The 11,391-nt window shown below is 40.9% G+C and overlaps 1 protein-coding gene across 1 annotated transcript; it reads left to right on the top strand.

The window, feature by feature from the left end:
* Positions 1-2,927: 2,927 nt before the first annotated feature.
* On the top strand, positions 2,928-11,387 carry LOC109040861 (uncharacterized). Its single transcript, XM_019056950.2, has 3 exons — positions 2,928-3,481; positions 8,723-9,060; positions 10,622-11,387. The coding sequence occupies exons 1-3, from the start codon at positions 3,424-3,426 to the stop codon at positions 11,186-11,188; spliced, it is 963 nt and encodes a 320-aa protein (XP_018912495.2). The 5' UTR covers positions 2,928-3,423; the 3' UTR covers positions 11,189-11,387.
* The last annotated feature ends 4 nt before the right edge of the window (positions 11,388-11,391 follow it).

The following is an 11,391-nucleotide window of genomic DNA, read 5'->3' as shown; positions in this document are numbered from 1 at the left end:
TAGGCCTTATCTTGACTTGAAAACTGGTAGAGTATTGCAGTCTCACATTCTACGAGTATCTAATGGTTAAGGGAGGCTTGATAATTTATTAATAGCTATCTCCACTCACATGTGTTGAATTATCGGTCCGGAAAATCCGAAAAGTCCGGAAATAATACTGATATTTTTTAGGGCGGTCCGGAAGTACTGAAATTCTCCATAAAGATTCGGAATTTTTCCCTTCATGCCACGGATGTTTTTAAAATAGCCTGGAAAATATGCAATCCGTTACGCAATGATTCTTGATGCAGTATTTCATTGTAATGCCAGTTGATCTTCGCGCCACCAATGAGCTTCGAATTTCCTAGCTACGTCACTTTACCCGCAATTTGCGCATGAATTTCGAATTTCGTCATTTTCACGAGCCCAAAAAGTAAGTACTGAATTTTTCTGCTTATGAGGTGTAAAATTTGTTGGAAAGGTACTAAATAAGTACTGTAAAAGTACTAACTATTTGCTAGCCAGTTTTAATAGACACCCTATGCAACACATGAATCCTGATATGGAAAGTTGGCAGTTTCGAAAACGCCTTCAATTGTAGCGTGATACCTCACGCATTCCGAAGAGTACGAATAGTTGTATCGCTGCGCCTTATCAATGCGATGGAAGATTAATATTGAAGTAGCCTGCACGCTGGCGCTGGCCTTGTCGGTTTACCTTTGTCGCTGTTGCACTTTTGACCTCATAGTTTAGAGTGCTCAAGCTAGGATCGTATTCAGCACTTGGATAATTTTAAAGAATAATTAAAAATAAACATGCGGTAAGAAATATAATTAAAAGGAAACTAACTAAGAAATATAGCTACTAGAAAGGTAAATCAAATCAATAATAGAATACAAGAAAGTGCAGTAAAAAATGTGTATCAAAAGCTTAAATAGAACGAAAACACAGTCGAGCAAATTACACACTCTCAGTATCAACTGGCACGAAAGCTGTAAACAAAAAATTAAAACAAGGAGATGTGCACATAACTGTTGCACTAGTTCGTAAGAGCAGTCATTACAATTATCTCACTCTCCGAATTTTATGTGACACGAGACTCGAGAGTCCCGATATGGAAAGTTGGCAGTTTCGAAAACGCCTTCAATTGTGGCGTGATACCTCACGCATTCCGAAGAGTACGAATAGTTGTATCGTTGCGCCTTGGCATGAAGATTAATATTGAGGGTAGCCTCCACGCTGGCCTTGTCGGTTTTCCTTTGCCGCTATTGCAGTTCTGACCTTATAGTTTAAGTGTGCTCAAGCTAGGATTGTATTTAGCAAATGGATAATTTTTAAAGAAGAATTAAAAATAAAGCGATCGGAAATATAATGAAATCAAAGGAACTCAAATAATAATCTACATAAAGGTACTAACCGAAAAAGTACTGAATTTTTGTCGCTTATGACGTAGCGAATTTTTTGGTCAGGTACTGAAAAAGTACATAGTATTTTCCAGTCAATTTTATTAGATTCCCTGGTTAAATGATTTTGGCTTGTTATCAAAGATATCGACCCTCTACCTGTAAATATAGTTTTCCAGAGATTGCCACGGTCCCCAATGGTACCAATTTTAACAGAGACATACCAAGTCTCGTCATTTGAATTAGGAAAAAGAGTTTTGAGTTGCATCCATAGGCGCCGCCTGAAATGGCCCCTTCAATATTTAAGTATGCAATTTGTACATCCAAAGGGAACGAGTGGTTGTATCCAGGCGTCACCATACCGGACAACTTCTTTCTGAAACTTCTGAAGTGATGTCTATCGATATTCAAATGTGATGGAGTTTTACGCAAATGTCTATCGATATTCAAATGTGATGGAGTTTTACGCAAAAGGGCCTTTCAGGTGGAGACTTCCATTAATCAGCGTCACAAAAATACCAATTTAAGCCCGGAAATGTCGCCTCTCGGTTTTTGATCACGAATTCCCATTACTCTTAAGAGCATCGGGTCTAGACTACGAACCAAAATTTGCATTATTGATGATGTTATACGCGTGTGAAATGACTATATTTGACACTAAAATAGAACCTCTCCTCCGGAGTACCTTTATAGGGAGAGTATGGCCACTTCGGTTACCATGGCTCAGCCATCTTAGGCTTCTAGGACCCAAAAATGGCGGACGATGTCAATAAATGTAAATACAAAATGACCAAAAATATAATTTTATTTGCCGAGAACTTTACTCAAATGCATTACTACGACGTATTTACTTGCACTGGAAAAAAAACACATTGGATCTAGAGTCCAGACTCTTGAAAACGTTGACAAGAAAAAATACTCTTGATTCAATCGGATTTTTGCTTGAATCAAAACGAAATCCGCTTAAATTAAGAGGCTCGGTTCTTGATTTAAGCGAGATTCTGATTGAATCGAGAGTACTTTTTCTTGTCGATGTTTTTAAGAGTCTGGACTCTAGATCTAATGTCTTTTTTTTTTTTTCCAGTGCATGGTTTTACGGCTAATCAAGTCCTCTTTTTGAGAAACATCGTCTTAGATGTAGTAAGGTTGGCAGCAAGTGTGGTTGGCCATGACCCTCCTCCCATCCTCAAAAACCAAAACAAAGCTCCGCCCTTTTTGGGCCCTAAGTCCCTCCATGGGGCCCCGTGGCTCTAATCTCCCTATAAAGGCACTTTCCCCTGACAATGCGCAGTGCCCGAATTTTTAAAAAAATATTTTGAAACAATTTCGATCACTTAAAGTTATTTTTAAAATATCCAGCTCATCAACGCACAGAAAGTCTAATCGTCTAATAGAGAGTCCTCATATGATTGTTGGACGGGATTGCATAATATCCGAGCGATGTCGTTGTGCCTGTTCACGCTCTGACGCCTGCAATGAATTTGGCCGGACCTGAACAATGCAGGTAAGTGGTCCAAGAAAGAACCAAAATGCTTTCCATGCGCGCATCTTCACCACACACTCGTCCTTCCGGCCTCACACCAACGCGGTCTACAATAGGGAAATTCATATTGCAACACGGGACAATACTGCTGTGCTAAGGAAAAACGCCGTATGAACATTCGAGAGTTGCCAAATTTCCTCCGATAAAATGCTTATTTTTAAGGAAAGTCATGAATATTTTTCATTGAAATTTTCAGGAACTTTAGTTTAAATTGCGAACAAAATTATCTGACGAATTAGAAGATAAATATTCATAAGTTTAGCCGGAAATTCGTGTTTTATAAATGGAAATTTGGCAACGCCTGAGGGTTTATAAGGCGTTTTTCCCTAGCACGGCTGTATATTCGAAGGTCGGTGTAAATGCCGAGCCTGTGTAGCCTCAATGCGCCTCAATTAGGGTCAACGACGCGTTAACTTGGAGGCTCGAAGATTTTCATTTTCGGCCGTCATGCTTTTTTTTCTGACCGTCCCCTCGGGCAGTTCGCGCTAAACGGTCACCATGAGTTGGACTTGCGCTTTCCTCGTGTGGATATCCTTCGTGCACTTAATTTGCTCAGGTAATCACACTTTTCCACTATCGCGCTCAAATTGTCGTTTCCCTCACGAAAGAACGTAAATACGGCTCAATGCTGCCGAATTTTCCCTTGGAAATTGTACTATCACCGGGAGGATCTTGGGAAGTTTCAGCTGGAAATTTCACTGATTTTTCTCCTGAGCTTATGCAAAAATTAGAAAAATATCAAACAAAAATTGCACACGTTCATTGTTGAGATAAATTTAACTAAATTAAACAAATTGGAAAAATTAAATTTATCCCAAAAATGAACCTGTACAATTTTTGTCTGAAATTTTTCTGATTTTTTCATGAAACCAGGAGAAAAATCAGTGAAATTTTCCCTTGAAAACTGTACGATCACCGGGAGAATCTTGGGAATTTTCAACTGAACATTTCACTGATTTTTCTCCTGATATCATGCAAAAAAATCAGGATCAATTTCAAACAACAATGGCACAGGCTCATTTTTGGGATACATTTAATTGCTTGTGACAATTTTGCAACGTTGGAATGGAGTTATGTTCCTTCGACTGGGAAACGACGAATTTTCATGCTCCGTACACGTATTTAGTTCACATTCCTCGAAAACGCGTTTTTGTCGCTAATCTTGAGTGCTATGGCATCGTGTTGGTGGTGAAAGTCTCAAAACGCGTATTCATGGGCTAAAGTAAAAAAGTGTCAATCGCACTGTTTCAAATATAAAGTCTTTTTTTTTAAGAAAACCAACCGAAAGTATGAAGTGAGCTATTACCGCCGTTTAGTACAATTATAGTCATTGTAAAATGATGGTAATTGCACTGGCGATTTGAATGTTGGCAATACTGCTTTTCCTCCTTATGAATGTATCAGTGGCGTGGCGTGCTTTGCGATCTATCGATATTTCCCCATTTGAAGCTGTGGTAAATAATCGATTAATAAGGTGTTCGCTGCGAACACCCTGTCTATGGATACTTTTCCATGGGTTTAAATGGTATATCAATCGATATATCGCAAAGCACGCCACGCCACTGGAATGTATGTAAAACAATCGCTTTTTGGTGAGGCAGCTTGCTTTACTTAAGGTCGATATTTTTGGTTTATTTAAATGGAGGAAAAACAGTGATGTTGACGGTTTCTGGAAACGAGAGTACAATTACGTGAATCGAATGGTGCGGCCGATATGCTGCCGTGCTAAGGACAAACGCCGTATGAACATTCAAGAGTTGCCAAATTTCCTCCGGTAATATGTGTCTTTTTAGGAGATTTTTGAATATTTTTCCTTGAAATCTTCAGGAACTTTAGGAGAAATTGCGAACAAAATAATCTGAAAAATTGGAAGAAAAATAATCATAAGTTTTCTCAAAAATGTGTGTTTAACAGGGCCGGATTCACCTACTTGCCGTCCATGGGCCGCCTGTATTTTTCCGCCCCCTTTCCATTCGTTTTGAAACATCAATAGATCGTATTCGACAGTGGTTCGATGTATCGTTCGGTTCAAAACAATAGAACATAACCTCAAACAAAAATTTTAGGATTTAATTCGGAAAAGCTGAAAATGATAAAATTCCTAACAATTTCACTTTTCATTGCCATTTAGTACTCGAGAGAATAACAATTCGATCACATATGACCCGTTACCTCAGATTAATAAATTGACTTTTGAGGCTGTGGTTACATATTGAACCAATCGATATCAATACAATCTCATCTGTGTGATCTGTCGAATACGATCTATAAAAACCATCAAGTGAACGTGCCGGTGGAGGAGGGGTGTATGAGACGCGTTTACTCGTGTTGGCCACATTTTTTGTGAAAGCCCTGTCAACACTAACAAAAGTTCAGTTCCGTAAATCCATCCCTGTTTGGACAAGGCCTTCCATTTATAAAAAACGAACGAAAAAATTATGAAAGAACAAACATAAACGTGGTAAATAACAGCGGCGGTTAACTTCCGCCGCTGCCCGACCGCACTGTGTTGGCGCAATGCGTGAAGTATTCATGCAGTCTTGTAGGCGCTATGCGTTTCAAGCCGACCGCTGCTGACCACACTGTTTGGCGCAATGCGTGAAGTATTCATGCAGTCTTGTAGGCGCTATGCGTTTCAAGCCGACTGCTGCTGACCGCAGTGTTTGACGCAATGCGTGAAGTATTCATGCAGTCTTGTAGGCGCTATGCGTTGCCGCTATGCGTTGCGCATGCCGACCGCCGCGCTGCACCGCTCCGTTCCAAGTCAAATTGCGTGTTTGGTTTCTCTCTTAACTCAACTAATTAAAGGTGTTGTCTATTGTATCACCGAAAGACGACAAAATTAGAAATTACATTACTTTCACTCTCATGAAATGAGAGATTTTGTCGTCTTTTCTCGTTTGTAATTTATTTTCTGAATCCGATTTTTCTCTCTCTTTTTTTGATACCTACATTCAAAAAGATTGCAAAATTTGCCGCCCCCTACATTTTGCCGCCATGGACCGCGGCCCATGTGGCCACCCCCTTAATCCGACCTTGATGTTTAATCGAGGGAAATTTAGCAACGCCTAAAGGCTCATACGGCGTTTTTTCTTAGCACGGCAGTAAAGAACACCGTGCTCCAGGTTCATAGGACTGCACTTTTCTTCTCAGTGCAAAAGCTTATCAGGTATTTAGTTTATGACGTGCCACATCAACGTAAGTAAGTTATATTCTCGGTTGTCGCACGAGTTTTGGTATTCTATCACTTTTTTGTGACTTAAAAATTAATATTTGGTAGAAACATTAAGTTTGACATCCCACGGTGGAATAAAACGAGCGTGCGACATTGGCGTGGCGTGCTTTGCGATATATTGATTGATCTGTCATTTAAACCTACGGAAGAGGATCGATAAACATAGTGTTCGCTATGAACACCTTCATAATCGATTCTTTACCATAGCCTCAAGTGGGGAAATATCGATAATCGATCATCACGCTTCGCCACTGGCGTGCGAGTTTCGTCCATTCAAAGCACTCAAAAATTTTTTAGTTTGTCAGCGTAGAGTCTCTCCTGTTTCCCGCAAAATTCTTGGTCACGAAAGCGACGAAACGCTCCGTTCCGTTTCGTGTAAGTCTTGGTGTGAAGTTTGAAATAAATGCCAATTTTTTCATTCTTTTCTTATCGATCCAATTGCTCCCGGCCAGAGGGAGATTGGATAAATGAGATTCGGGTATGAAAATCTTTTCATTTTCTTCGGTCGTTCTTTTGTCGACGCGGGCCTAAGAGAACGCGAAGCGTCCTATGGGGGTTGGGCCGCGTAGCGGCCAGGGGGCATAGCCCCCTAGTTCATTAATAAATACAGAGGCTTGATTTTTTTTTCTTGACAGAATTATAACACTAGGATGTCCACACAGAGCAGTATGATCCACGTGCAGTTCTGAGAGTCTGCATTTGTGTTGTTTTTCCTTTTAAGGCCGTATTTATCAAAGAAATTAGGACACATACAAAAACATTATGCATGCGTATATAAGCGTTAGAGTCCATGCGACATTATGAAGAACTTTTTGTAAATCAACACAGATCAGTTGTCATTGCGAAACATGATAGTAAGTAAATAAACTAAATTTACTGTCGTGTTCGGAACGCGCATCATAGCTTAACGAACGTCACTTTTTATATTTAATCGTACCAAGGTAAAATGAATGACTCATCATCGCTGTAGAGCGTAACCTTAACCTTGTTTCATGTTGTCTGAAATGAGGAAAACCTTGATTTGGGTCAAAGCAAAATTTATGAAAAGGGATCTGAGTTCACTTCGCAATCTTTGTAACTTACGTTTGCTTATGAAATGGATAGATATAAGAGGTATTGCCTAATATCTTGTCGGTATTAAATGACCATAGTGATGCGAAAGAAATCATGTTAAAACGTCTATTCATCTGGGAGGGCGGAAGGCGCTCCTTTAATAACTAATTTTTCGACATTTTTGACCCCCCTCTCTCTCCACCCTTGTAACGCAGGTCCCTATCCTATATGACATGTATAAACAAAATGGCGTAACGCTTTCCTCGATTCCCTTAACCCCTATCTAGAGATATTTTATTTATGGACGGCTCCAGAGTCAAAATATTTTCGGACCGTCCTCTAAATTCCTTCTTACTCCCGGGCCATTTTTGAAAAATTCTTCCGCACATACTAGAATACTGCTGTGCTAAGGAAAAACGCCGTATGAAAATTCGAGAGTTGCCAAATTTCCCTTGATAAAACATGTATTTTTGACGAAATTCATGCACATTTTTCTTTGAAATTTTCAGATATTTTAGATCAAATTGCGTACGAAATCGTCTGAAAATTTTGGAAACAAATATTCAAAATTTTCCCTGCAAATTCGGTTTTTATCGAAGGAAATTTGGCCACGTCTGATGGCTCATACGGCGTTCTTCCTCAGCACAGCAGAATAGTATAGGCACTCTAGTGGCGTGGCGTGAATTACGATATATCGATTGTTATGCCATTTAAACCCACGGAAAAGGACCGATAGACAGGGTGTTCGCAGCGAACACCTTAATAATCGATTCTTTACCATAGGTTTAAATGGCATAACAATCGATGTATCGCATTTCACGCCACGCCACTGTGGCACTCTGTCTTTGTCAGAAATTTTTTGCACCAAATGTGAAATTTTGAACGCATAGTTGAGGGGCCTGGAGGACAAGGCGCGTACGTGCAGTTTTTGCTATTTCGAGATACTCGTGTTTGAAGTTTCAAAATTACATGGATCCTTATTCCTCATGGCGGATAGAAAGTTCAAATTGACTTTTAGATGCTTACAAATTGGAATTTGGAAATGCATTTTTCACTGAATTTGCACTAAGACTAGTTTCACTTAAAATAATTATTATCTCGTTTTTTTTTTTCAAAACTGCACTCATGCGCCTTGTCCTCTAAGTCCCTCACCTGTAGAGTTCCTTCATAGAGAGAGTTGAGACAACGCAGTTCATGGATGTCATAAACGGGAACAAGGATTACACAGATTGAACGTTTTTTTGTAATCTTTGATCAACTCATTCCCGAATTCCTGTTTCCGTTCCCTCTCTCATTCCGTTTGTTCCTTGCCGTGCCCTAAATTCCCCGGTTCATCTCGGTTTAAAGTCTTTGACATTTGTGAAAATGCAATAATCTTCATTCCCGTTAGTGACACTGCGGAGGCCTAAAATACGGGAACCAATCAGAAGATGGATTCGTAATGTTTTATTCTCAGTATAAACATACTCTACTCAGTTGTATTTCACTGTCCTAATCAAATTGTTTCAGGAAGAGCCATACTGGTTCCTTCAAAACTTGACGCGAGCTACAAATGCGACTCAGAGGTTGTTGAACCGAAAAGTCCTCCGGATCTGGGAGCTAGCGGTTCCTTCAATGTTTTTCGGGGGCTCTATCCTCCCGTGGGCTCAGCCCATCCACACCCGGATCATGACTACCCCTTCCCGCAACCTCACCCCCACCCACCGGCCCCCACACAGCCCCCATCTCCCTGTGGCTGCGGACTGGGCTCACAGCCCACTTACGTGGTTTTGCCAATTTCAAACCAGCTATCTAGTCAACCGAAAGTCAAACACACCATCAAAACAGTCATCACTGATGTGAAAGAGGTTTGTTTTCTCTCCTCCTCATCTAATGTCGAATTAGTAAATAAAATTCCTCTATCTTCAATATATAAACGGGCACATTAAAGAACCACACATGTCCAGTTTTTTTTTTTTTTATTTTGGGTTTCTGATGGATATATACTCTCAAGGGGTAGGTGTGTGTACCTTCAAAAACTTCGCGCTCGAATCCCCCCCCCCCCAAGTCTCCCTTTGTAGGGGTAGAACCCCTCTCCCCCCCCCCCCCAAAAAAAAAGAAACCGTGTGCACATAATCTATTCGAAATACCTTACATGTCCATGGATTTGGTGCGGTTTTTTCGAATGGATTACGTGCCGGCTGATGGCAGGTGATCGTTTTCACTGGTGCGTATGGTTTTATGTCAGATTTATATGTGTAGCATTCGTTATCCAGAACGAATTAGACTAAGCAAAAAAATTGGACTTGTGATTTCAAGGATGAGATCTCTTTTGTCCTTAGCCGGTCAGAATTGGTCAAAAAGTGAAAATGTTTGAACTTTAAGTTCAAAAAAATCTACTCTAAAACCAAATTTGGAAGAAAACACAGAATCTCTGTGACCTCGACCTGCAGACCCATCAAAGCAATCGATAAATCGATTTTTGACGTACCAGTTTTCAACAGCATGCAATTGTCTTGTCGAATATAGACTTTCATCCGTTATCCATGCGTAAGAAAAGGGAAAAGAAAGGAGTAGTTAAATAATTAATTTTGACATTTTATTGAAATTTCTGTATTTTCATATTTTTTCTAATCGAAAATTATGAATTTCATCAAGTTATTATTTTTGAGTTGGGGGACGCCCCGTAAAGGAATAGCGGCAGGGTGTTGACGAAGAGATGTTGTGGTGTCAGTTGCCCGATAACCTCCTGCAGGATATGTGGCGTTTGGGTGTCGCAGAACGCCAGAGTGCGTTGTAGGAGCGACTTTTTACATATCGACGGCGTAAGTACACAATCACATATCTCGTTAGCGGTGTCTGAAAATCTCCGCCTCTATGTTATCTTTTTAAAGGAGAATAGATTGGCATCATTCCTTGAAGCTTTTTCGGAATTTTCCTCGAACAGAGAAGAGGGTACAGAGAAGAAAAATCACGGAAATTTTAAAGAATTGCCGTTAATTGACTAGTTTTCCGTTTAAATAATGAAGTATGACAGGAAGTCTGCGACGTTGCAAACCGAGTTATGTGATTCCCGACTTACACCGTCGATACATTATTTTTGAGTTTAATTTATTCAGGAAACTTGTAAAAATCTTGTAAGAATGTAAATTGTTAAAATGTTTGCACTGGAAAAAAAAACACATTCGATCTAGAGTCCAGACTCTAAAAACACCGACAAGAAAAAACACTCTAATCGGATTTTTGCTTAAATCAAGAACCAAGCCTCTTAATTTGAGCGGATTTCCTTTCGATCTAAGCAAAAATCTGATTGAATCAAGAGTATTTTTTCTTGTCAATGTTTTCAAGAATCTGGACTCTAAATCCAATGTGTTTTTTTTTCCCCAGTGTGATGCTAAATTTTTTAATGAGCTCTTTATCTCTGTTCAGGTGACCACCTCACTTAACGACGGATCCTATGCCCGAAGCCTGAACTTGAGTTTGAACGGAGGGCTCAAGTCCACCAACAAGGAGCAAGAGGTTCAAGTCGTGCTGCCGACACCCACCGAGGTATACACCTCCGACGACGGGATAGACCTGCCGATCCTCAGGGACCTGAGCGGTCTCGGCCTGGATCCGATCGAGCTGGAGGAGAACTTCATCCCCGGAGGCCAGGACAAAGCCCTCCTGTTCCGGCCCTACGGAGTCTTCAAGCCGGCCGCAGCGGCCACGCTATCGGCACCGCTGAGGGTGACTTCGCCCCCATCCGGTGTTCAACGGCATTTGAATTTCCCGCCTTTCAATCTGGCGTATCTCCGCCCGCGTCCCGGGGCCCCGAAGGAGGATCTCCAGCAGTGGCGACCGTCGGTGGAGCAGCCCTTCGTCGTCCACGCGCGGCCGGCCAACGCCGTCGTCGTGGGGGCCCAGAAATCCGCCTCGGCGAGCCCGTGCGCCGACGAGCCGGAGAGTGAAGGGAAAGAGCCCAAAATAGACTCCAAAGGCGATTCAAGAAGATGAGGCTTTTGTAAAAGAGAGCCTAGCAAAGACAGGGAGAGGCAGAGAATCTTCACTAACTCCTTGGCTCCAGGTGGAAAACGTAAATCGTGGATAATGGATCAGAAAACCAATTCGGTTTTGATGATTTAAGCTTATATATTAGCAAAAAATAGTAGAATCTGTCAAAGCGCCAAGTATTTAGTCCAATATTAACGGAGATATTG

Source organism: Bemisia tabaci, chromosome 5 (assembly GCF_918797505.1).
Source record: "Bemisia tabaci chromosome 5, PGI_BMITA_v3".
NCBI lineage: Eukaryota > Metazoa > Arthropoda > Insecta > Hemiptera > Aleyrodidae > Bemisia > Bemisia tabaci.
This window is presented reverse-complemented; position numbering and strand designations above follow the sequence as displayed.